This window comes from Symphalangus syndactylus, chromosome 16 (assembly GCF_028878055.3).
Source record: "Symphalangus syndactylus isolate Jambi chromosome 16, NHGRI_mSymSyn1-v2.1_pri, whole genome shotgun sequence".
Taxonomy (NCBI): Eukaryota; Metazoa; Chordata; class Mammalia; order Primates; family Hylobatidae; genus Symphalangus; species Symphalangus syndactylus.
In genome coordinates, this window is record NC_072438.2 from 11,271,265 (window position 1) to 11,298,698 (window position 27,434).

At 50.8% G+C, this 27,434-nt stretch overlaps 1 protein-coding gene across 2 annotated transcripts; it reads right to left on the bottom strand.

Moving 5' to 3' along the window:
• Positions 1–116: 116 nt before the first annotated feature.
• Positions 117–26,906, bottom strand: NELFA (negative elongation factor complex member A). Of its 2 annotated transcripts, none has more exons than XM_055246229.2 (11): positions 25,935–26,906; positions 8,654–8,825; positions 6,842–7,003; positions 5,059–5,148; positions 3,496–3,626; positions 3,339–3,408; positions 3,000–3,088; positions 2,026–2,137; positions 1,240–1,505; positions 988–1,087; positions 117–889 (listed from the first exon to the last, which is right to left on the bottom strand). In XM_055246229.2, exons 1-11 carry the CDS (start codon positions 26,175–26,177, stop codon positions 705–707), a joined length of 1,620 nt encoding a protein of 539 aa, XP_055102204.1. In that variant the 5' UTR covers positions 26,178–26,906; the 3' UTR covers positions 117–704. The 2 variants fall into 2 exon arrangements, with proteins under 2 accessions (XP_055102204.1, XP_055102203.1); XM_055246228.2 differs by having other exon boundaries at positions 8,654–8,840; positions 25,935–26,362.
• Positions 26,907–27,434: the final 528 nt, after the last annotated feature.

Here is a 27,434-nt window from a genome sequence, read left to right on the forward strand (position 1 = left end):
CAGGATGTCCTAGGAAGCCCCCAGCCCTGGCCCACCCCATCCTGACGGCCGCCTAGGAAGGGACTGGGTCCCCGGAGCAGGGAGGACAAGCTGGCCCCAAACACAGCTATGGTGGCTTTCTTTAGAAAAGCTCGACTTTAATGGTTCAGATAGTTTTACAATGAAAATAGGTACCCAAAGACTGTCTTAAATGTCCACTATACAAAAGATGAATACAAAACCCCCAGGCAGGCACGGGCAGGGGACAAGGCCCGCCGTCTCCCACGCTCTGGTGTGGTCGGGTGTCCCTGCCCCACCCCCAGTACCACCGTGCCACGTTGGTCCCCTCAACCCTGGGGGTAGGAGGGCACTGCCCCAGCAAGGGAAAATAGAAAAGATTTTAAAAAGTAAGAGTCTAACAGGCAGAGCTGTCACTAAAATTAGGAAGTTGTAACTTTTTTGGTTAACTTACTACATTCAAAAATGTAACGTTGAGTCCAGAAAGTGTCTTAAATCACACAAAAAGGAACCCATATTAAAATTTTAAAAATAAGCCCCAAACACCCCAGAGAAATGTATCCAGAACTTAAAACAGGCTGGGTCAGCAGCAGGGCGGCAGCTGGGGGACCTTGTGGGCCAGGTGTCCGCCATCCAGTTACTTTAAGCCGGCAAAGCCATCGTCCCGTGGAGCCCCCAAGTGAGGGCCAGCTGTGAGGCAGGTGGCCCTAGGACACATTGGTCATGGGCTTGTACTTCTTGAAGCGCGTCCACTGGCCCGTGGCATAGTTCATCTCGAACACTGTGTCCACCAGCATGGTTGTGCTACCCTGGCCGTCCGCCTTGGGCAGGTCCTCCGTGTGCTCGCTCAGCTTGATCTGGATCACGTCCCCCTGCTCCTGGCACGGGTTCTCTGCAGAGAGCAGGAGCTGCTGAGTGGGTGTCTGGGGGACAAAGAGCCCGCCCCCAACCCGGCCCGGTGCGCCCCCAGGCCCTGCCGTATGAACATACCTCGGGAGCCGGCCATGAAGCCCAGGATGAGGGCCTTCTCAGGCCGCGTGACTTTGTTGGCCGTCTTGAACATCTCCTGGGCAGCGAACATCTGCTCTCTCTACAGCGGGGAGAGGGGTGTGGGTGCCAGGGCCCCGCCAGGACCACCTCCTGCATCCCCCTGCAGGCAGTGTGGCACCCCCACGCTAGGGCAGGTGGCCAGGGCCGTACCACCTACCTGATGGCCTGTGGGCCCTGCCAGGGTACACTTACCGTGAGGGACAGGTTCTTCTTAGGCTGCTGCTGGGCAGGGGCCTGGGTCTGCGGGGCCACCATGGCAACTGGGGGTGTCTGAGTGGTAGGGGCGACAGCCGGAGGTGTGGTGGGTGTCAGAGGCGAGGTGGGCGCTGCAGGCGTGGGTGTGGCAGGGCTCAGGCCGCTGTTGTACATGGGCGCCCGCTGCTTGAACTGCGCCGGCAACGTGGGGCTCGGGGCGCTGGGCTCCTCTGGTGGGCGGCTGGCTTCCCGGGAAGATGGGGCTGCAAGTAGACCGGGGCCTGGTGAGGGGGCTGGACCCCCACCCTGTTCCCAAACCCTAGTGCTCCTGGAGGTGACAGGCTCAGCTCCCCTTCTCTGTCCTGCTACCCTCTGACAAGAACTCCCTGTGGCCCCCAGCCAAGGCACAGGCCCCAGGAGTCCCAGCCAGAGGAACAAGGCCAGTGGTCTCAGGTCTTTCCAGACTCGCAGATAAGATGTCTGGACTCTGGCCAGCTACTGGCCTGCAGCGGCTCCCCATACCCTGGGCACTGCTGGGAAGACAGAGAAAGGCCGTATCCTCAAGCCCCTCGGGCCCAGGACCTGGCCTGAGGCGCTGTGAGCCTGGCAGTGCCCTCCATCTGGGAGGGGATGGCTCTCAGCTCCCCTCCCGCCTACCCAGCAACAAGAGCTGGGTCACCTGCCTCTGGCCGAGGCAGAAAGGGGACAACAGAGATGCAGGAGTGAGAACCGCAGCCCTGGCAGCGCCCGTGGCTGGTTCCAGGTTGGGGCCAGCAGACTCACCTGGGGGCGTCTCGGAGCTGGGGATGTAGGAGGAGGCGGGAACCACGCTGGGCGTGGAGGGAAGGTAGCTCGTGGAGGGCAGCGCAGGCTCATTGTTCAGGGACCCAAGTTTCTGGAACACAGAGTTTAAGGTTCCTCCCAGAAGCGGCCATGCTTCCAGCATGTGCTAACTCACGGCCTGACCTGGAGCTCCACCGCCACAGGCTGTGGCCCCCCGAGCTAGAGCAGGAAGGAGGGGGCCACTCTCCCGAGCTCCCTGGGCTGGACAACGGGACCCCTGGCCCCTGGCGCCCCAGCAGAATTGGGGACTGAGCGGCTCCTGTGTAGGAGAGGGGAGGGGTTGAGGAGCCCAAACCACCCGTCTTGAGCACAGAAGGAGCGATGCTTTTTCTTACCACGAAGCACTGATATAAAAGGAAGATGCTCATGTTAAGAAACCCAGAACATGCAGCGACAGGAAGAAAGGAGCTTATTATCCCGAAGTGACCCCGCAGTGTGGTCTCCTCCAGGCCCTGGCCTCAGACGACCCACTGCAGCCTCTGTGCACCTGCCGCACCCCGTGGCTGCCTCCCACCCGCAGGCAGGGCCTGGTCTCCAGGACACTGAGGCCTCTGACCACCCAGCACCCCACAGGCCTGTCGTGCACCCATTCACGGCCACCTGCAAGGCAGGTACCACCAGCCCTGCCTGACAGGGGACACTGAGGCACGGGGGTGAGGAGGACTCCCCTGGCAGCCCCTCCAGCAGGCGTGGGGCAGGTTCCTGCTCCCAGCCTGAGTCAGATGCCCACGTCAGGGCACGGCCCACACTGCCTCATATACATATACATATACATATATATACATAAATACAAACCGCACACATATGTACATACATATGTATATTCTCCGATAGAACACACTAGAGTGACCACAATCGGAACAGGAGGGGCACCTGCAGTGGTGCCAGACGTGGGGCGCAGCCCTGAGCCCTACCTGCGTGGACACCAGGCCGGCTGCGTAGTCCGGGGTGGCGTTCTCCACCACCGTTTCCTCCTTGGCCGGCTTCTCCACCACCTCTGCATCTGTGGACAAAACAGGCGTCCTTGCCAGTGCCCGGGTGTGTCTGCAGTCTCAGCTCAGGGCAGTGGCAGGGAAGAAAACAGCTTCCCAGGAGAGGCAGCCAAGGAGCGAGGAGAAAAGCAGGCGCCCACCCACAGAAGAGGAGCCTCAGGGGCACAGCCCTGCCCGCCGAGCGTGGACACACCCCACCCCAACTGGACAGGGCCCACAGGGACCCCCACATTGCCGCCTAACGCAGGCCCCAACCCCTACCGAGAGTTTTCCTTCTCCTCTTCGCCTCTCGGCCAGCGCCAACCATATCCAGCTCAGAGATGTCCAGCAGCTGCCAAGACAAGCACAGCCCTGCCTTAGTGACAGCACCAGGCGCAACGGGCCTCGGGGCGCCACAGGAGCTGGGGGACGGGCCTACCTTCACACCCCGTTCTTTCCGCAGCAGCGTCCTGGAAGGCGGGATGGGGGTCCGGTTCCCCGTGGGGCTGAAGACGCTGGGCGCCGTGGGGCTTCTGAAGGGCGCCTGCTTCGGGATGCCTTTGAGTGGGGCTGGAGGACGGCAACAGTCAGGGCCAGCAGCAGTGACCGGCAAACATCCCCCACCCCCTCTGAGCCCAGAACGTCCCACCCTCTTCTAGGCTAGCGCCGTAGTGGGGAAGAGCCAAACCCCTGGTGGGGAGCGGGCAGGACCCCCAGGATCCCGGACCTCAGGGAGCAGGGGAGCACGTGGAGCCATGACCTCACACTTTGCCAAGACACCAAACAAAGACAGCGACAACCAGCCCAGCCACAGGATCTCACCAGGCGGAGTCTCTCACCAGCGTGGCGGGGGCTGAGTTCTGCCTCCTTCCTGTGCCTCTACAGGCAGGGGCGTGAAGCCAGGCGCCTGGGCTTGAGGGCCGCCCTCCCGAGCCTTGTCCCCCTGTCCCCTGAGGACGATCCTGAGGCCTACGCTGTTACCCACCAGCGCCCACACGCACTCTCCAAGGCGTGCGTGGCTCTCATGGTCCCAGGCCCAGAGAGAGGGCGCCTGGGGGATGGTACCATCAGCACACTGGGCCAGGCTGGACACACTGCTCAACAGCTGGCCCACCCTCCCTGGGACAGCAGGTGCAGCCCCGGCCCTGGGATGCCTGGCGGGGGTGGAAAGACAAGGGTCTGCTCCAGGCGGGGCAGAGGAGAGCAAGGTGGAACCTCGGCTGCGGTGGGCAGGAACATGACCCGGGGACAGCCACCCCCCACACAGGGACAACAGTCAGCAGACCCAAGATGCCTTCTACTAGGTCCCATGTGAATACTGTGGGATTATGGGAGCCCAAATAAACTAAGCCAGGCTGGTCTGGGAGCTGCATGGAGGGCGCCTGTAAGGCTGCCCTTTCAGCCCCACCCATCTGCAAGTTTACCCAGCTGTCTCAGCACAGGACAACACCCGTCCTGCCCTCTGGCCCCCAGGTCACTAGCCAGCACCCTCTGGGGTATGCCCTGCCATGGTTCCCAGGGGCACGCCGTCTTCCTGTGATCAGGGTGCATTCTGCTTAAGCTCACGCCCAGCCCTGAGAGCACAAATCAGGAAGGGCAGATGGAGGGGTGAAGGGCGCATAGCCCTACAGGCAGCTGAGCATGGTCACGTCCTCCCCGCGGGGCCGCCCAGGGACACTCGGAACCCAAGAGCAGCACTCGGGGCTGAAAGCCCGCGCTGGGAAGACCGAGAGCCGCCGCTGCCGACAGCAGAGGAGCAAGGGCCAGCTTTGTCCTCAGATCCCAGCCTTCCTGTCTCAGTGCCCATACATCCTCCCAGGGAGCTTCCCAAGGGAAGAAGCTGGTGAAACTGCCCCAGTGCCTTCGCTTTCCCACGGGCTCCCAACACTGCTGCCTGCAGACCATTCACATGCACCGCCTCCCCAACAGGCAGCGGGTCTCCAGGTCAAGCCCTTAGCTCTGCCCCAGAAGCAAGGCTCGCGGCACCGGGTGGGGGCCTTACTGGTAGTGTCCATCTTCCGCAGCAGCCCCCGGCCCTTGGCGTGGAAGGGCACCCCGGCGCTCCGCTTCAGCTGCTGGGCGGTCTCCGTGGCTGGAAGGAAGAGGTTGCACGTGTCAGGGATCCTCAGAGCGAGAGCCCTTGGCCCTTGTAAAAGCATCTCTGTCAAGCAGATTCATCCAACGGCCTGAGCCGTGAATACTGCATTCTGTCTAAATGAGCAGCTGTTCTGAGCAGGGCCTGACACCAGCTCGCACATTACAATGAGTCAGAAACTCCGGTGAGCAAGTTTCGGGAGCTGGGTGGCTGTGGCTGCACCTCCCAGGACCCCATGGCACAGGGAAGCAGCAGAGGAGGAGTTGAGGGACCTCATGGGCCCCCTCCGTCGACCCAGGCCTCCCCTGGCCCAGTGGGAGCACTGTCCTCGCTGAGGGTCAGCAGGCACGGTCTAAATACAAAAATATGAGGAAGAAACAAACGAAGAGATTTTCCTGACTTGGTTCAGTGAGGCTGAAGGGTCAGGGGACACCGAGTGCCCAAAGCAGACCCTGCAGCCGCTGCTGGCCTCCAAAGGGGGTGGGGCCCAAGGGGCAAGCAGAGTCCTTCCTGGGCTACCCAGCGGGCCCAGGGCTGCACGGAGCCTCCCGGACAGCGCTGGGCCCTGGCTGCTGCCCGTTCCAGCAAAGATCCATGCACAGCTGCTGTCAGCCTTTTATTTGGATTCTCTGGAAATGGGGTATTGATGTACATTATAAATATTAATTCCATAACCATTCAAAATAAAACAATGTTATTAAAATCTTTGTTGTGCTTTGGGAAAACGTTAACTGAAATGATTAGATATCTTTCAAGTCAAATTGAGATCACTGGCCACTCAAGAAGGTAGCAACGTTGACAGTAAGGACAGTGCCCCTCCAGCCATTCACACTGGCACCCACCGTGCCCAACAGCGTGACTCAGCTGGCACAGAGTTCATTTGGTAACAGAGATTAGAGATGCCTTCACCTAAAATTCTGAAGTTTTTGGTTTCTTTTTGTGTGTGTGTGATGTTGTTTCACTCTTGTTGCCCAAGCTGGAGTGCAATGGTGCAATCTTGGCTCACTGCAACCTCCGCCTCCCAGGTTCAAGTGATTCTCTTGCCTCAGCCTCCCAAGCAACTGGGATTACAGGCATGCACCACCACACCCAGCTAATTTTTGTATTTTTAGTAGAGACGGGGTTTCACCATGTGGGCCAGGCTGGTCTCGAACTCCTGACCTCAGGTGATCTGCTGGCCTCAGCCTCCCAGAGTGCTGGGATTACGGGTGTGAGCCACCATGCCCAGCCTAAATTCTGGAGTTTTTAAAGCATGTTTTCAGAACACAAAGTTTAATATAGTGATAAACTTCTAGCAAAAAACTTTATGCAGAACTTTATCTTCTTTTTTTTGAGACAGGGTCTCACTCTTGCCCAGGATGGAGTGTAGTGGTGTGATCACAGCTCACTGCAGCCTCAACCTTGTGGGCTCAGGTGATCCTCTGACCTCATTCTCCCGAGTAGCTGGGAGCACAGGCACACACCACCATGCCCAGCTAATTTTTTGGTATTTTTGGTAGAGATGGGGTTTCTTGGCTGGTCTCAAACTCCTGGGCTCAAACGACCCACCTGCCCCAGCCTCCCAACAGGTGTGAGCCACCATGCCTGGCCCAGAACGCCACCTTGAAGGGGCAGTCTTGGTACTTAGAACCTAAGAAACCTATGACTGCAAACTACAAAGACAACGCCGACGGCGGCCGCGGCCACTCACACTTCTGCAGCAGCTCCGCCCGCAGCGTGGCGCTCTTGGGTTTCCGCTTTAACTGAAAATGCTTCACCGGGGGAGTGAGGGGTCCCGCGAGGGTTGTCAGGGCGTTTTTGTTCAAGTACTGGCACTCCAGTGGCAGCATGGCAGATGCTTCACACTCACCCACTGCGCGGTAAGAACCACATGACAGTTAGGGGCGCCCAGGTCGCAGAGCTCCTGGCTGAGAGGAGCTGGCGGCTGCCCGCCCCACACCCTCCTCAGGGTTAGGTCTTGAGAGCTTCGGCTGTCCCCTGAGGTCCTCGAGACTGACTCCCCATGGCTCCAGCAGAACACCCAGGAGCATTTTCAGAACAGGAATGCCTGAGAGGCGGGCGCGCCTTGAGAGGGCCGCAAACTGGAAACCTCTGGCACCGCAGACACCGAGAACCACAGGCGGACGTAGATACAGCGATTCCTGGAGGGCTCCAGGCACTTCTAGAACATGAAACGTTAACAGATCCCACCCCCACATAAGGACCCCCGCTCTGTGGCTTCTCTCTTCCCGTCCCCAAGGGTAGCCAGGCCGGTGGTCTCTCCTGGAATCCCAGCCCTCATCCAAACTGCCCACATCCATTTCCTCAGCCTGTGTGGTCACCCACGGTTCAGAGCCCAGGAACTGCCCCACGAGGGACAGGCGACCTCCCACCTGAACTGGCTACGTGCCCCGCCTGGAGAAAAAGCACAGGCAGGCAGATGAGAGTTCACCGCCCTCGGCCTTCCTGCCCGAGGGACACTCCTGAGACACGAATGGGCGGGGTGGGGTGGGCCTGTCCAGACCACTGCTCCAGAGGCATCTCCGTGGTGTGTGTGCCCTCACAGGTGGGGAGAGATGCCACCTGCAAGGGGGTGGCCAGCAGGGCCCCTGCAGGAGTGTGCAGCCTCGATGTCTCCATCCCACAACCCTGTCTCTCCGGGTGCTGCCCTTGAAGGAGCTGGGGCACAACGTTTGGGCTCTGAGGAGCCAGTTCCAATTGTCCAAATTAGAAGAGAAACTCAGAAAAGCACAAGCATCAAGCATCTCATCAAGGCATGTTCTTCAAATCCATCTACAAATTGTTTTTTCTTTTAAGAGATACGTTCTCACTCTGTTACCCAGGCTGGAGTGCAGTGGTGCGATCATGGCTCACTATAGCCTTGGCCTCCCAGGCTCAAGAGAGCCTCCTAGCTCAGCCTCCCAAGTACCTGGGAGGACAGGCACGTGCCATCACGCCCAGCTAATTCTTATTTTTTGTAAAAATGGGTTCTTGCTATGCTTCCCAGGCTGGTCTCGAACTCCTGGGCTCAAGCAATCTGCCCATTTCAGCCTCCCAAAGTGCTGGGGTTACAGGAGTGAGCCACGGAGCCCAGCCTTGTGAATATTTTCTAAGTGATTTTCAGTTCACATTTAAACAACTGAATTGTTGGTATTTTCAACATGCATTTCTGAGCATGTACTCTGGGCCAGGGAATGCTCTGGGCCCTAGAACCTACGATCTGCAGATACCACCTGAATGGGCAGAGCCCCTGCCCTCACGGAGCCGACCAGGGAGAGATGGCGAGTGGTGTGACACAGCCTCCCACTGACACCGCAGTGGGCTGTTTGGAGTTTGTTTTCAAAGATGGCAAAAGCCAGACAGCAGCTTACGGGGGAGGATGGTGCGTATACAGTTAATATTCTAGGGACCACGACACATGGAAAAACATAACAGTCTAAAAATCAAATTCATTTCAGAAAAAAATTTTCCAAGAAAGATCCATTTCCCTCCTCCCAATATGAATTAAAGCCACACAACATACCCTTTTCTCTAAGTTCTCTCAAAATATCCTGAACGTTGGGATTCTGCTCCTCGAGCTCCAGGTTAAGTGAGCCTGTGTCCGGAAAGGACTTCAAGATGTCGGCGACCATGAGCACCCAGGGGTCCGAGTCGAGGCTGGCGAGCTGGATGATCTCCATCAGGGCGCCCTTCATCTGCAAGAGAGGATGCTGCCGGCGCCACCATGCCCCTGCCCACTTACAAGCCCACTCCCCGCCGAGCTTCCGGATGGGCACTGGGCAGCGGCCGGGCTCTCTGGCAGTTGCCCCCAACACTTCCGCCTGAAGGCTCCCCTTCCTCTGAGCCCCCACCTCAACCCAGGGCCACCTTGCTTCCCTGAGCTGCCACAGCCTCTGCCAGGTTGCAAGGCCCCGGCACCCGGTGCCCTCCCGGCAGCCTCCCACCTCCCAGCAGCAGCCAGTCCGCTGGGCCTGCTCTCCCCCACCAGTGTGCAGATGCAAGACAACCTGAAGGTTGAGAAGCCGGGGCCACCACTGCCCCCACAGAAAGCCTGCGGGCGGGGCATCCTGGGGATGAGGGGCATAGAGCAGTCAGGTGCCCGGCACAGCAGAGCACAGGAGCACGCTGGGTCACCTGCCGCAGGGGGTGTGTGCCTGGGCAGCAGGCGGTGGGACCGGGGACCCAGGGCGGCACCCGTGACAGCTGAGCCGGTGCCTAGTCACCATCTAGGCAGGGATGGCTGCCTCTGGGTCTGGATGGCGCTGGGAGTTGGTGCTCGTGGAGCCTGGAGGTGGCTGCAGGATCTGGAGTGAGGCCAGCGCCTTTGGGAGGCCATGGGCGATGTGGGTGGAGGAAGCAGGCACACTCCACGCTCCCTCAATGCCTGGGGGGCCAGATCCATCCACACCAGGGCCTGCTTCGGCCACATAAACCCCCTCCCACGAGGAAAAGCAGACAGCCAGGCCATGGCGTGCCTGTGCCTCTGCCATGGGCCCACTGGGCTGCTGACAGCGTGAGACAGCTGGGCTGGTTGGCACTGGGGGTGAACAACAGCATCCTGCCCCGTCCAGATGCCGGGGCTGAAACCCCAGCCCAAGGCCTTGCTGACACCCACTCCCTGCATCAGGCGCCAGAGACCTGTCCTACCAGGGCCGTGGCCATCACGTCCCCGCAAGTGCCGCCTCCTGGTGGCCTCTGAGTGGGAGGACCTTCCAGCGCTTCCCTCACTGTCCTCATGGGCTTCCTGCCCTGAGGGAAGTTGGCTCGACGGGCAGAGGTCAGAGGTCGTGCCAGGGGAGCCTGCCTGCTGCCAAGCCCCTCTGCATCTGCCCTGCAGGACACCCAGCTGACCTCAGGAGTCAAGAACCCCCCCGCGTGGCCCAGCCCTTCTGTTCCTTGTGCAGCAGGGAGGGTGTCGCCCCGGCCGCTGACCCTGTGCCCCGGGCCCTCACTCCCGACGCCTGCCTGAGTTGAGTGCGCGATGCGGCAGAAGATGCTCCGTGGCTGCAGAAAGCGCTGCGCACACAGTGGCTCTGGCAGCTGCACAGCCCCGCTGTTCCCAGACAGTGCTGCCGCGTCACAGCAGCCCCAAGGAAACCCTACGCCTGCCAAGGGGCAAGCAGGCGGCATTTTATAAAAATGGTAAAGATAAAAAAAGTCGGGGATGTTCATTTAAAACAACAAGGACCACTGTTGTGGAGTAAATGTTTTCTCTCCAGAATGCGCGTGCTGAAGCCTGGCTCGCTCTACTGGGGCTTCTGTAGGAAAACGCTTAGCTTTCCCGGGCACGGTAGCTCACGCCTATAATCCCCACACTTCGGAAGGCAGAGGCGGGCGGATCACGAGGTCAAGAGTTGGAGACCACACTGACCAACATGGGGAAACCCTGTCTCTACTAAAAATACGAAATTAGCCGGGCATGGTAGCGCATTCCTGTAATCCCAGCTACTCAGGAGGCTGAGGCAGGGGAATCGCTTGAACCCAGGAGGCAGAGGTTGCTGTAAGCCAAGATCGCGCCATTGCACTCCAGCCTGGGCAACAAGAGCGAAACTCCATCTCAAAAAAAAAAAAAAAAAAAAAAAAGAAGAAAGAAAGAAGAAAGAAAATGCTTGGCTTACACACAACAGAAATTTACCTCTCATGGTTCTGGAGGTGGGAGTCCAAGATCAATCAAGGTGCTGGCGGATTCCCCGCCTGGTGGGGGCCCCTTCCAGCTTCATGGAAGGTGCCTTTTGCTGGTAGAAGGGGGAAACGAGCTCCCCTGGGCCTTTTTTTTTTTTTTTTTTGAGACAGAGTCTCACTGTTGTCGCCCGGGCTGGAGTGCAATGGTGGGATCTCGGCTCACTGCAACCTCCGCCTCCCCAGGTCCAGTGATTCTCCTGCCTCATCCTCCCACAGTGCTGGGAATCCAGGCACCACCAGCACGCCCGGCCCAGGCCTATCTTGGGTCTGTAATTCTTAGAGAGCAGGGGCCCTAACTTACTTCTGTACCCTTTACTGAATAAACTATCACATCATTAAAATCTCTCTTCCTCTTCCCTGGTATGAAGAACCGCTGTTCACTAAGCTTTTAAGAGGAATAGGGCCGGGTATAGTGGCTCACACCTGTGGTTCCAGCTACGCGGGTGGCTGAGGCAGGAGGATCACTTGAGCCCAGGGGTTCGAGGCTGCAGTGAACAAAGATGGCACTACTCCACTCCAGCCTGAGCAACAGAGCAAGATTTCATTTCTTAAAAAAATTAAAAATTGGCTGAGCATGGTGGCTCACACCTGTAATCCCAGCACTCTGGGAGGCTAGGGCGGGTGGATCACTTGAGGTCAGGAGTTTGAGATCAGCCTGTCCAACATAGCAAAATCCCATCTCTGCTGAAAATACAAAAATTAGCCAGGCATGGTGGCACACTCCTGTAATCCCAGCTGCTGGGGATGGTGAGGCAGAAGAATTGCTTGAACTTGGGAGGCAGAGATTGTGGTGAGCCAAGATGGCGCCACTGCACTCCAGCCTGGGCGACAGAGCAAGACTCGGTCAAAAAAAAAAAAAAAAAAAAAAAAAGCCAGGCGCGGTGGCTCACACCTGTAATCCCGGCACTTTGCGAGGCTGAGGTGGGTGGATCACGAAGTCAGGAGATTGAGACCATCCTGGCTAACACGGTGAAACCCTGCCTCTACTAAAAATACAAAAAATTAGGCGGGTGTGGTGGTAGGCACCTGTAGTCCCAGCTACTCGGGAGGCTGAGGCAGGAGAATGGCGTGAACCCGGGAGGCGGAGCTTGCAGTGAGCCGAGATTGCGTGCTCCAGCCTGGGCAACAGAGCGAGACTCGGTCTCAAAAAAAAAATTAAATTAAAAATTAAAAAAAAAAAAGATACATTACAAAACCAGTGAACTGGTTGTAGAATTTCATTCAGAAACACAAGTTGTAGCAGATGCCATGTATAAGGTTAACCTTACGTGTCAACTTGACTGGGCAATGGGGTACCTGGACAGTCCCTCATGATTCCAGGTGTGTCTGTGAGGATGTTTCTACATAAGACTAACATCTGAATTGTATTTAGTGAGGCAGAGGGCCCTCCCTACTGTTGAGTGGGTCTCATCCAATCAACTGAAAACCAAAGCAGAACACAAATGCTGAGTAAGGGGAACTCCTGCCTGTTTGAGCTGGAAGATTGGTCTTTTCCAGCCTTCAGACTCAGGCTGAAACATCAGCTCTTCCTGGGTCTCGAGTGTAAGGGCTTACATCACTGGCTCTCCTGGCGTGTGTGCACGTATGTGTCTATATACCCTCTTGGTTCTGTTTCTCTGGAGAATCCTGACTGACACACTGTGGAACACATCCAGCCCAGTCATCTAGTCGCCCTGTATCTATGGTCCTATGTAGAAAAGTTTAATTTTCAGACTGATATCCCAAAGGTACCAGACCCCTAAATAAATGAAGGAAGAAAACTAAGATAGATAAATTAGAATGTCTTGTAAACCTTTTTTTAAATATCAAGAAAATAAATAAAAATATTTTTCAGAAAAGTAAATTAACCAGAATGGCCTAGTCCTTTCACAATCTAGTTAAATGAGATCTTTATCACAATTTCTTGTAATGCATAAGGACAAAGTCCAAGAAAAATACAAATAAAATAAAGCTGGTATACTTATATGAATGTTAGATGGAAGCAGATTTTAAGAACAAAACATCACTAAATACAGAGATCTCTATGTAAAGATCCAAGGCTGAGTTCACATGGTTAACTATAACAACTGTAAACTTGGATGCACCTAATAACACAGCCCAAAAATATATACAGCACAAGCTGAGAAGGAGGAACAGACAAACCCATAATCCTAATGGGGAGATCAACAAATCCTCTTCTCACTGATTTTTTTTTTTTTTTTTTTTTAAATCAAGCTGCACGTGCCTGTAGTTCTAGACACTTGGGAGGCTGAGGAGTTGTGAGTCCAGCCTGGGCAACATAGTAAGACCCCACACCTTTAAAACAAAAAACAGTAAGAATAGAATAGATTTGTACAACATGATTATACAAATTGGCCTAATGAACATCCGCTGAGCAATGGATCTCAAAACTAGAGAATACATAGGATTCGCAAGCTTACTTGCAACATTTACAAAAACTGACCATGTATTTTGCCATTAAGCAAATCTTAAATTTCAAACAACTAAAATAATATAAACCATATTCTCTGACAAGAGCTCAATACAGCTAGAAATTAATAATAAAAACAAAACTAAAGTCTCTTCCCCTCCAATGTAGGGAAATTAAGAAATATTTCTAAATAACACAGGGATCAGTGAAGAACTTATTGAAATTTAAAAATATTGTGACTTGATACAGTTCTGTGACTATCAAAACTTGTGGGATGCAGCTTACACTGTAATTAGAAGAGAATTTATGGACATACATACATACGTACATACACGAAAAGAAGCCTGAGATTGGCATCCATCTTTAAAACTTAGAAAAAGAGCAACAAAATAAGTACAAAGAAAGGAGAAAGAAGAAAATTAGTGCAAAAATTAGTGAAACAGCCAAGATCAACAAAGCCAGAAGCTGGTACTTTGAAAATTCTTATAAAATCAACAAACATCTGGTGAGATGGATCAAGGGGGAAAAATAAGAAATAATCACTATACATGCTTCTGACATTTAAAAAGAAGATGTTTGAGCTGATCATATTGGCTCATGCCTGTAATCCCAGCAATTTGGGCAACCAAGGCACGTGGATCACTTGAGGTCAGAAGCTTGAGACCAGACTGGCCAACGTGGCAAAAGCCTGTCTCTACTAAAAATACAAAAATTAGTGGGGCATGGTGGCGCACGCCTGTGATCCCAACTACTCAGAAGGCTGAGGCACGATAATCACTTGAGCCTGGAAGGTGGAAGTTGCAGTGAGCCCAGATCGCACCATTGCACTCCAGCCTCAATGACAGAAGGGTATTTGAGACACTCTCTCTACAAAAAATAAAAAAAAAAGAAAAGTAGGCAGGTATGGTGATGCATGCCTGTAGTCTTAGAGCTCAGGAGGCTGAGGCAGGAGGATCACTTGAGCTTAGGAGTTTAAGGTTACAGTGAGTTATGATCACATCACTGCCACTCCAGCCTGGGTGACAGTGACACTATGCATCAAAACAAACAAACAAAAAAACAAAACTCATAAAAACAAAAATCCGTACTGAAAAATCCTCCCACAAAGTAACTTTCAGGTCCAGAAAGCTTCATTACCAAGTTCTACCAAATATTTAGGAAGAAATCACTCCATTAGTAAACAAACTTTCCAAAGAAAAAGAAAAGACCAGATATGTTACAAATCCTTTTTTAAGGGCAGCATAACCCCAACACCAAAATCCAACAAAGACAGTCTGGGTAAGTAAAACTACAGGTCAATCTCACCCAAGAACAAAGATATAATACAAAATTCCTATACAAAATATCAGGATGATATAATCCAACAACATAAAATGACCAATTTAGCTTTACCTCAGGAATGCAGGGTTGGCTTATAATTAAAGCTATTTTGTTAATGTGGTGAATTACATGTCAATAGATATTTACGCATTTGATAAAATTTAAAGTTCCTTTGTGTTCACACCCAGTAGGATGGCTGTATCAAAAAGATAACAAACGTTGGCAAGGATGTGAGAGACTGAACACTCAAAAATCACTACGGAGAATGTAAGATGGTGTAGCCACTATGCAAAATAGTTTGGCAATTTCTCAAAATGTTAAATAAAGAATAACCTGGGCAGCCCAGACAAGTAGTTTCCCCCCAGTGAAGCACACCCCCTCCATCATGGGACAAAGTACTTTGTTAAACGGGTCCTGCTCCCTGTGCCACCCAACTAGGTGAGACCCTCCAACAGGGGTTGTCAGACACCCTATACAAGAGTGATCCTACAGGCATCAGGTTGGTGACCCTTGAGGTCAGAGGTCCCAGAAGAAGGAGCAGGCACCCATCTTTGCTGTTCTCTAGCCTCCTTGACACCTCCAGGCATGGGAGTGAATCAGATGAATATGGCCTGAAGTGAACCCCCAGCAAACTGCAGCAGCCCTACAGAAGAGGGACATGACTACTGCAAGGAAAACAAACGAGCAGAAAACAACAACAGCATCAACAACAACAATAATAACAACCACAACAAAAGGCCCCATCCAAGGGTCAGCAGCCTCAAAGGCAGAAACTAGACAAACTCATGAAGATGAGAAAGAATCAATGAAAAAATGCTGAAAACTCCAAAGGCCAGAGTGCCTCTTCTCCTCCAAATGATCACAGTGTCTCTCCATCAAGGGCGCAGAACTAGACGGAGGATTAGATGGACGAGTTGACAGAACTAGGCTTCAGGAGATGGGTAATAATAAAAAAAAAAACGATGAACTAAAGGAGCATGTTCTATGCCAATACAAAGAATCTGAGAACTTTGATAAAAGGACAGAGGAATTGCTAACTAGAATAACCAGTTTAGAGAGGAACATAAATGACCTGATGAAGCTGAAAAACACAGCACGAGAACCTCGTGAGTCATCCGCAAGTATTAACAGCCGAATCCACCAAGCGGAACAAAGGATATCAGAGTTTGAAGACCACCTTACTGAAATAAGACATGCAGACAAGAATACAGAGAAAAGAATGAAAAGGAACGAACAAAGCCTCCAAAAAATACGGGACTTCATAAAAAGACCAAACCTACTACTGACTGGAGTACCGGAAGGAGACGGGGAGAATGGAAACAAGCTGGAAAACACACTTATGGATATTATCCAGGAGAACTTCCTCAACCTAGAAAGACAAGCCAACATGCAAATTCGGGAAATCCAGAGAACCCCAGTAAGACACTCCGCGAGAAGATCAACCCCAAGACACATAATCATCAGATTCTCCAAGGTCGAAATGAAGGAAAAATTGTTCAGAGCAGCCAGAGAGAAAGGCCAGGTCACCTACAAAGGGAAGCCTATCAGACTAACTAACGGCAGACCTCTGCAGAAACTCTACAAGCCAGAAGAGTTTGGGGGCCAATATTCAACATTCTTAAAGAAAAGAATTTTCAACCCAGAATTTAATATCCAGCCAAACTAAGCTTCATAAGTGAAGGAGAAATAAAATCTTTTCCAGACAAGCAAATACTGAGGGATTTTGTTACCATTAGCCCTGCCCTGGAAGAGCTCTGGAAAGAAGCACTAAATATGGAAAGAAAAACCAGTATGAGCCACTGAAAAAACACACCAAAATATAAAGACCAATGACATTACGAAGAAACTGCATCTAGTGTGCAAAATAACCAGATAGCATCATGATTACAGGACCGAATTCACACATAACAATATTAACCTTAAATGTAAATGGGCTAAATGCCCCAATTAAAAGACACAGACTGGCAGATTGGATAAGGAGTCAAGACCCATTTGTGTGCTGTATGCAGAAGACTCATCTTACACGCAAAGACACACACAGGCTCAGAATAAAGGGATGGAGGAAACTTCAAGCAAATGGAAAGCAAACAAACAAACAAAAAAGAAAACAAGGGTTGCAATCCTAGTCTCTGACAAAACAGACTTTAAACCAACGAAGATCAAAGAAGACAAGAAGGGTATTACACAACGGTAAAGGGAACAATTCAACAAGAAGAGCTATCGTAAATATACATGCACCCAACACAGAAGCACCCAGATTCATAAAACAAGTTCTTAGAGACCTACAAAGAGACTTAGACTCCCACACAACAATAGGGGGAGACTTTAACATCCCACTGTCAGTATTAGATCAACAAGACAGAAAACTAACAAGGATATTCAGGTCTTGAACTAAGCTCTGGATCAAGTGGACCTAGTAGACATCTACAGAACTCTCCACCTCAAATCAACAGAATATACATTCTTCTCAGTGCCACATGTCACTTATACTCTAAAATCGACCACATAATTGGAAGTAAAATACTCCTCAGCAAATGCAAAATAACTGAAATCATAACAGTCTCTCAGACCACAGTGCAAATTAGAACTCAAGATTAAGAAACTTACTCAAAACCACACAATTTCATGGAAATTGAACAACCTGCTCCTGAATGACTCCTGGATAAATAATGAAATTAAGGCAGAAATTAAGAATTTCTTTGAAACCAATGAGAAGAAAGAGACAATGTATCAGAATCTCTGGGACACAGCTAAAGCAGTGTTAAGAGGGAAATTTATGGCATTGAATGCCCACATCAGAAAGCTAGAAAGATCTCAAATCGACACACTAATATTACAATTAAAAGAGCTAGAGAGGCAAGAGAGCAAACTAACCCCAAAGCTAACAGAAAACAAGAAATAACTAAGATCAGAGAAGAATTAAAGGACACAGAGACACGAAAAACCCTCCCCCCCCAGAAAAAAAAAAATCAACAAATCCAGGAGCTGGTTTTTTGAAAAAATGAACAAAATAGATAGAACGCTAGCTAGACTAATAAAGAAGAGAGAGAAGAATCAAATAGACACCAAAAAAAATAATAATAATAAAGGTGCTATCACAACTGACCCCACAGAAATACAAACTACCATCAGAGAATACTATAAACACCTCTACACAAATAAACTAGAAAATCTAGAAGAAATGGATAAATTCCTGGGTCCATACACCCTACCAAGACTAAACCAGGAAGAAGTCGAATCCCTGACTAGACCAGTAACAAGCTCTGAAATTGAGGCAGTAACAACCTATCAACCAAAAGAAGCCCAGGACCAGACGGACTCACAGCTGAATTCTATCAGAAATACAAAGAGGAGCCGGTACCATTCCTTCTGAAACTATTCCAAACAATTGAAAAGGAGGGACTCTTCCCTAACTCATTTTATGAGGCCAACATCATCCTGATACCAAAACTGGGAACAGACAACAACAACAAAAACTTCAGGCCAATATCCCTGATGAACATCAATGTGAAAAACCTCAATAAAATACTGACAAACCGAATCCAGCAGCACATCAAAAAGCTTATCCACCACGATCAAGTTGGCTTCATCCCTGGGATGCAAGGCTGGTTCAACATACACAAATCAACAAGCATAACCCATCACATAAACAGAACCAAAGACAAAAACCAACATGATTATCTTAACAGATGCAGAAAAGGCCTTTGATAAAATTCAACATCCCTGCATGTTAAAAACTCTCAATAAGCTAGGTATTGATGGAACATATCTCAAAATAATAAGAGTTATTTAGGACAAACCCACAGCCAATACCACATTGAATGGGCAAAAGCTGGAAGCATTCTCTTTGAAAACTGGTACAAGACAAGGATGTCCTCTCTCACCACTCCTATTCAACACAGTATTGGAAGTTCTGGCCAGGGCAATTAGGCAAGAGAAAGAAATAAAGAGTATTCAAATAGGAAGAGAGGAAGTCAAGTTGTCTCTGTTTGCAGATGACATGATTTTATATTTAGAAAACCCCATCAACTCAGCCCCAAAACTTGTTGAACTGATAAGCAACTTCAGCAAAGTCCGAGGATACAAAATCAATGTGATTTTAATAGGCAAGCACAGAGCCAAATCATGAATGAACTCCCATTCAAAATCACTAGAGAATAAAATACCTAGGAATACAGCTAACAAGGGATGTAAAGGACCTCTTCAAACCACTATTCAAACCACTGTTCAAGAAAATAAGAGAGGGGCCGGGAGCAGGAGCTCACCCCTGTAATCCCAGCACTTTGGGAAGCCGAGGCAGGCGGATTATCTGAGGTCAGGAGTTTGAGACCAGCCTGGCCAACATTGTTAAACCCCATCTCTACTAAAAATACACAAATTAGCCAGGCATGGTGGCACAAGCCTGTAATCCCAGCTACTCGGGAGGCTGAGGCAGGAGAATTGCTTGAGCCTGGGAGGTGGAGGTTGCAGTGAGCTGAGATCGTGCCACTGCACTCCAGCCTGGCTGACAGAGTAAGACTCTGACTCAAAAGAAAAAAAAAAAAAGTCCAGGTGTGGTGGCTTATGCCTGTAATCCCAGCACTTTGGGAGGCCAAGGTGGGCGGATCACAAGGTCAGGAGATCGAGACCATCCTGGCTAACACGGTGAAACCCTGTCTCTACTAAAAATACAAAAAATTAGCTAGGCGCGGTGGCAGGCGCCTGTAGTCCCAGCTACTCGGGAGGCTGAGGCAGGAGAATGGCGTGAACCCAGGAGGCAGAGCTTGCAGTGAGCCAAGATCGTGCCACTGCACTCCAGCCTGGGCGACAGAGCGAGACTCCGTCTCAGAAAAAAAAAAAAAAAGAAAAAAACAGAAAATAAGAGAGTACAGAAACAAATGCAAAAGCATTCCATCCTCATGTATAGGAAGAATCAATATCATGAAAATGGCCATACTGCTCAAAGTGACTTACAGATTCAATGCTATTCCCAACAAACTACCACTGACATTCTTCACAGAATTAGAAAAAACTATTTTAAATTTCATATGGAATCAAAGAAGATCCCGTATAGCCAAGACAATCCTAAGCAAAAAGAACAAAGCTGGAGGCATCACGCTACCTGACTTCAAACTACACTTACACGGCTACGGTAACCAAAACAGCATGGTACTGGTACCACAACAGACCTACAGACCAATGGAGCAGAACAGGGACCTCAGAAATAACACCACACATCTACCAGCATCTGATCTTTGACAAACCTGACAAAAACAAGCAATGGGGAAAGGATCTTCTATTCAGTAAATGGTGCTGGGAAAACTGGCTAGTCATATGCAGAAAACTGAAACTGGACCTCTTCCTTACACCTCATACAAAAATTAACTCAAGATGGATTAACAACTTAAATGTAAAACCTGAAACCATAAAAACCCTAGAAAAAAACCTAGGCAATATCATTTAGGACATAGGCACGGGCAACCACTTCATGACAAAAATGCCAAAAGCAATTGCAACAAAAGCCAAAATAGACAAATGGGATCTAATTAAACTAAAGAGCTTCTACTCAGCAAAAGAAACTATCATTAGAGTGAACAGGCAACCTACAGAATGGGAGAAAATTTCTGCAATCTACCCATCTGACAAAGGGCTAACATCCAGAATTTACAAGGAACTTAAACATATTTCTAAGAGAAAAACAACCCCATCAAAAAGTGGGCAAAGGAGGTGAACAGATATCTCTCAAAAGAAGACATTTACACGGCCAATAAACATGAAAAAAAGCTGAGCGTCACTGATCATCAGAGAAATGCAAATCAAAACCACCATGAGATTTGGCGATTATTAAAAAGTCAGGAAACAATAGATGCTGGAGAGGCTGTGGAGAAATAGGAAGGCTTTTACACTGTTGCTGGGAGTGTAAATTAGTTCAACCGTTGTGGAAGACAGTGTGGCGATTCCTTAAGGATCTAACACCAGAAATACCATTTGACCCAGCAATCCCATTGCGGGATATATACCCAAAGGAATATAAATCATTCTGCTATAAAGACACATGCACATGTATGTTTACTGCAGCACTGCTTACAATTGCAAGGACATGGAACCAACCCAAATGCCCATCAATGATGGACTGGATAAAGAAAATGTGATACATATACACCATAGAATACTATGCAGCCATAAAAAGGAATGAGATCCTGTCCTCTGCAGGGACATGGATGAAGCTGGAAGCCATCATCCTCAGCAAACTAACAAAGGAACAGAAAACCAAACACTGCATGTTCTCACTCATAAGTGGCAGGCAGTTGAACATTGAGAACACATGGACACAGAGAGGGGAACAACACACACCAGGGCCTATTGGGGGTGGGAGTGAGGGGAGGGAACTTAAAGGACGGGTCAATAGGTGCAGCAAACCACGGCACACATATACCTATGTAACAAATCTGCATGTTCTGCACATGCATCCTTTTTTTTTTTTTTTAAGAAGAAATAAAGGCCGGGAGCAGTGGCTCACGCCTGTAATCTCAGCACTTTGGGAGGCCAAGGTGGGTGGATCACAAGGTCAAGAGATGGAGACCAGCCTGGCCAACATGGTGAAACCCCGTCTCTACTAAAAATACAAAAATTAGCTAATTAGCTGGGCATGGTGGCGCGTGTCTCTAGTCCCAGCTACTGGGGAGGCTAAGGCAGGAGAATCCCTTGAACTTGGGAGGTGTAGGTTGTGGTGAGCCGAGATCGCGCCACTGCACTCCAGCCTGGCGACAGGGCAAGACTCCGTTTCAAAAAAAAAGAAAAAAAAAGAAAACATTACATTAAGTGAAAGAAGTCAGGCACAAAAGACCAGATGTATGATTCTATTTATATAAAATATCCTGAATAGACAAATCTATAGAAGCAAAAAGTAGATTACTAGTCACCTAGGATTCGGGAGGAAGAGGACTGGGGAAATGCCAATGAGTGTAGGATTTATTTGGGGGATGATGAAAATGTTCGAAAATTGACTAGAATGATCATCAACCCCGTAAATATACTAAAAACTACTGAACTGTACATTTTAAATGGTGAACTATCTGGCATAATTATATGGTACATAAATAATATCTTTTTTTCTTTTGAGACAGGGTGTCGTTCTGTTGCCCAGGCTAGAGTGCAGTGATGCAGTCATGGCTCAGCGCATCCCCAACCTCCCAGGCTCAAGTGATCCTCTCGCCACAGCCTCACAAGTAGCTGGGACCACAGCCGTGTGCCACTACCCCTGGCTAATTTTTATATTTTTTATGCAGACAGGGTTTCACCATATTGCTCAGGCTGATCTCGAATGCCTGGGTTCAAGCAATCCGCCCACCTTGGCCTCCCAAAGTGCTGAGATTACAGGCGTGAGCCACTGCACCCAGCTATACATTATATCTTAATAAAGCTTTTTTTTTTTGGAGACAGAGTCTTGCTCTGTCGCCCAGGCTGGAGTGCAGTGGCACCATCTCGGCTCACTGCAAGCTCCGCCTCCTGGGTTCACGGCATTCTTCTGCTTCAGCCTCCCTAGTAGCTGCGACTACAGGCGTCCACCATCATGCCCGGCTAATTTTTTTGTATTTTTTTAGTAGAGACGGGGTTTCACCGTGTTAGCCAGGATGGTCTCGATCTCCTGACCTCGTGATCCCCCTGCCTCGGCCTCCCAAAGTGCTGGGATTACAGGCATGAGCTACTGCACCCGGTCAATAAAGCTATTTTTTAAAAATTCATGATTAAAAGATTTTTTTACAAGTCTTCTAAGAAGAGAAATTCCTTAACTAGATAAAGGGTATTTATCAAAAACAACAGGGAGCATAATGCTTACTGGCAAAACATTCCAAGTTCTCCCTGTGTGATAGGAGGTAAGACAATGAGCTGGAGGGTCCTGGCCAGTCCAGTGAGAGGAGAAAAAAAAAACAAAAGGTAATTGGAGAAAGAAAAATAATATGAAGTGCACAGAAAAATCAAGAAGATTCTATAGAAAAAAAAGTTTTGCAACTAGCAAAACTTTAGCACAGATGCTAGTCACAAACTCATTATCCAAAAATCAGGCTGGGCATGGTGGCTCACCTGAGGTCAGGAGTTTTAGACCAGCCTGGCCAACATGGTGAAACCCCGTTTCTACTAAAAATACAAAAATTAGCCAGGTGTGGTGGTGCGTGCCTGTAATCCCAGCTACTCGGGAGGCTAAGGTAGGAGAATCACCTGAGCTCAAGAGGCGGAGGTTGCAGTGAACTGAGATCACACCACTGCTCTCCAGCCTGGGTGACAGAGCGAGATCTCCGTCTGAAAAAAAAAAACAAAAAACAACAAACAAACAAACAAAAACAAAAAACAACAAACAAACAAAAACAAAAAACAACGCATTTCTATATACCAGCAACAAGTAAAAACTAAGACTTTAACAGATACCATTTACAACGGCATGGAAAAATATGAAATAGGTGGTAATCTATGAGATGGAAGGCCTCTAGAGAGCATAAAGAACATCTAAATAGATACGCCCACACCCACAAATTACAGGAGGCAGTATAAAGAGGACAGCACCCCAGAATGAACTGCACATTCAGCTCAGTCTTAAAATCCCAGCAGGCAGGCTCTATGTGTTTAAGAAGTAAGTACAGAAGATACATGTGGAAGTGCGAAGGGACAAGAATAGCCAAAGATGATCCTGGAGAAAGATACAATGGGAGGGTTTGCTCCGTCAGCTAATAAGACTTATAAATAAAGCGACAGGAACCCACTTAGTGCGTTATTAGCACATCAATATGTAAATGAGCAACAGAACAGAGCACAGCCCAGAAACAGATCCACAGCAGAAGTTACAGTGCAGATCAATGGAAAAGGACAGTCATTTCAATCAACTTTGGGTGCTGGACTAACTGGACATCCATGTGGAAAATCAGACTCCCTGCTTCACAAAATCATCAATTCCACGCAGACTGAAGATTCAAGTGCAAAAGGCAAAACTGTACAGCTACGCCAAGATAATCCAGGGAGTGTTCCAGGCATGTCCCTCGGGGAGACACAATAGGCGACAATGATAGTGGGCAGATGGATACACCATCTACGTTAAAACTAGGAGCTTCTATTCATCCATGATTCCAGGAAAAGGGCTGGGTGCACAGATCACACCTGTAACCCCAACACAATGGGAGGCCAAGGCAGGAGGATCACTTGAGGCTAGGAGTTCAAGACCGGCCTGGGCAATATAGTTAAGACCCCCATCTCCATACACACGCACGAAAATTAGCCAGGCGTGGTGGCAGCGCATCAGTCCTAGCTACTACAGAGGTTTAGGAAAGAGGACTGCATAAGCCCAGGAGTTCAAGGTTAAAGTGAGCTATGATTATACCACTAGACTCCAGCCTGGGTGATAGAGTGAGACGCTGTCTTAAAAAAAAAAAAAAAAAGGATTCCAGGAAGCTAAGTCGAAGTCAAAGGACAAAAAGGACAATTGGGAGATATTTGTAACTGAAAAAGGACTGATATCTAGCATTTATAATAAATAATTAAAAAGACACTCTTACAAAACAAGGGGAAAAAAGAGAATTTAAAAGATTTGAATATACAATTCTCAAAGCAGAAAACCAAACAGCAGGCCGAGTGCCATGGCTTACACCTGTAATCCCAGCCCTTCAGGAGGCTGAGGCAAGCAGATTGCTTGAGGTCAGGAGTTCAAGACCAGCCTGGGCAGCAGGTGAAACCCTGTAGTCCCAGCTACTCAGGAGGCTGAGGTGGGAAGATCTGAGGTGAGGAGGTCAAGGCTGCAGTGAGCCATGATTGTGCCACTGCACTCCAGCCTGGGTGACAGCGCCAGATTCTCTCAAACAAAACAAAAAAACAAAAACAAAACACTCTGAAAAATAATTTGGCACAATCCTATGATCCTCACAATTCCACTCCTAGATATTATACCCTAGAGAAATCCAAGATTCCAAATACCTGAACGTATCACAATAATGTAGTAACAGGATTATTTACAACAGCACAAAACTGGCCGTAAGCTAAATGTGGCACTGTGATAGAATGGATAAAGTGCTTCGTGCTCAGAGAGAGGAATACCACACAGCAGTGAAAATTAAACCGCAGTCAGCTGCAACTTGGATGAAACTGTCACGGTGTCGACCAAAAGGACACATGCACGCCACACACAAATACACTATGATACCATCACATTAAGTCCAAATCAAGCAACCAAGCTGTGCCATTTAGGGGTGCATAAATAATTGCTAACACCGGGGAGATGGCACAGAAATGATTACCTTTCCAAAACGAGGGAAGGGAAAGGAAGAAGGCTGTGATTACCAACGGGAGGCTTCCAAGGAACAGGCATGGTTCTACTTCACCTGTGTAAGGATCACAGGAGTGGCTCACGATGCTATTATTATTCGTTAAACTGAACAAAAATGCACTTTTCCATACATGTCATATCTCAATCAAAAACAATTACAACCTGTAATAGCTAATAATACATCAGTAGCCAGGAACGTTTAAACAACCACGGAGCTTCAATAGTCTGCAAAACTACTCGGTTTATTTCGCACGGAAAGCGATACAATATAAAGTTTAGGAAAAAAAAAACAAACCTCACACACCCACTCATTGGAATGACGCAAAACGGCGTGTAGAAAAGAGTAAAATGGACACAGAGCGCTCCGGACGGCCGGGGTCTTTGCGAGGTGAGAACAAGAAAATCCAGTCAGCTGACACTGGAGCTACTGAGCCCAGGCCGCCCCTTCCTCACGCGGGTTTCTCTCGGGATCCCCGCCCTCGCCCAGGTCACCAGGGCTGCGTCCCCGACGGGAAACCCCGACGGGAGACCCCGCTGGGGCCAGCGCACCCCCGCCCCAAGAGTCCATCGCTTCGGCACAGTGGGGGATTAGGGTGGTGAGGACCGAGGGCAGGGGTGGCGGGGGCGGGTGGGGATGAGTACCCGGGGGCCCAGGGAGGGGAGTGAGGACCTGGGGGGTCGTAGCGAGAACCTGGGGCCCGGCGGGGAGGAGGTTGAGGATTCCAAGGGAGGTGAAAACTTGGGTAGGGGTGAGGACGAAAGGCAGGGAGGAGGACCCTAGGGGGGGATTCCCAGGGGTCAAGGAGGTGCGGGGGGGCCTGAGGACCCAGGGTGGGGATAAGAACCGAGGTGGGAGATGAGGATCGAGGCGGGGAATGAGGACCCAGGAGGAGATGAAGACTGGAGGGAGGGATTCGGAGGAGCGAGGAGAGGGCGTGAGGGCGGGGCAGGGCGGGGGGCTGAGGACCCCGCGGGGGGGGTTGACAGCCTGAAGGGGGATGGGAAGGTTGGGGGAGAGACCGAGGAGGGTCCGGAGTTGGGTGTGCGGGTCGGAGGTGGGAAGGTTGGGAATCTGGGGGCCGCGGGGCGTGCCGCCTGCCTCACCTCGTCCACTGTGCGGCGCGGGAGGTGCAGCGTCCCAAGTAGCAACTTGAGCTTCACCGCCGACGAGAGGCCATGGAAGCAGAGACGGATGTTGTCGATAACCGCGGCCGTGAGCAAGGACGCGATGCTGGGCGGCGCCCACAGCTCGTCCGTGGCCCCCAGCTTGTTGTGCAGCCACAGGCCCGTGTCGCTCTCCCGCATGGACGCCATCTTGGGGGAAAGCGCGCGCCGCAGCCCCGGCATCTTATGAAGACACCTACGCGTCCCCGGCTAGGACCCCAACATGGCGGCGCCCGGCGGGCTGCGGGCCGCAGACGCGGCGCAGGCGGCGCGGTCCCACGAGTGGGGCTTCCCCCAAGAGCGCTTCTGGGTGGCGGCCGCGTCTCCGCGAAGCTTTGTGGCAAAGCCGAGAGCCGGAAGGACGGGGTGCCGCTGAGCAAGGACTATCGGCTTCCGTAAAACATCATGGCGGCGCCCGATGCCGGCTCTCGGGAAGACCGCAAAAGATGACCTCACCAGCGGGCGCGCGTATTCGCGTCTTAGGAGCCCGGGCTGCGGCCTGGCGTTCGCAGTGCAGGTGTCAAGCGCCGCAGACTCGCGGCTCGCGCGGTGGGGCGGAGGCTTCCGGTGGCGCTTGCCCCGCTGTCCGCTCTTCGTTTTTTCCCCGCTTGGGTCTCGGCGCGGACCTGGTCGCCCGCAGTGCGCGGACCGTGTGGACGCCCCGCCCCCTGGGGCCCAGCACCTGCACGGAGAGGAGCCGCGGCCCTGCGCAGCGAGCCTGCGGGATCCCGGTCTCAGCGCTGAGCTTCCGTCCCGCGCTGAGCCCGCTCTGCCCGTGGCGCGCCGCCAACTGGGCTGCGCTGAGCATGCGGGTCGGAGGGCGCTCGGGAGCGGTCCAGGGGCACCCGTGACCCCGCAGTGCGGGGAGGCCCCGGCCCCCAGTCGGGCTGGAGCCGCCAGGCAGGAGCCAGTAGTGAACTTTTGAGTTTTACGAGCTTGTCATTAGATACAAACATGAGTAAAAGTTACACTTCATTTTATTAAATTCGTTTTACCCTTCTGTCTTTTTGACGAGGCCTTCCTATGTTGGCCAGGCTGGTCTCAAACTCCTGGGCTCAAGCGATCCGCCCGCCCGCCTGCCTCTGCCTCCCAGAGTGCTGGGGTTACAGGCCGGGGCCGCCTTGCCTGGCTTCTGTATTATATCTTTTTTTAAAAGGTCTTTTCCTTATTGTTCCACTGCCATGCTCCTGCCGCCGTTCACAGCTATTGCCACTGGGCGGTGGGAACGCCGGGAGAACAGGGCTCAGCCCAGCTGCTAGCAGTGCCCTGGCCCTGGCGGCTTGAACTTGGCAGTCCTGCAGAAGTCACACGGTGGAAAGCCGCAAATGCTACAGACCAGGGCTGGAGCGGTGGTTTTGTTGATTGCTTAAACTGAAGAAAGTGATAGAGAAAATGTTGATGATGAAGATTAAACTTAAAACTGTCATGTCGACATCCGTT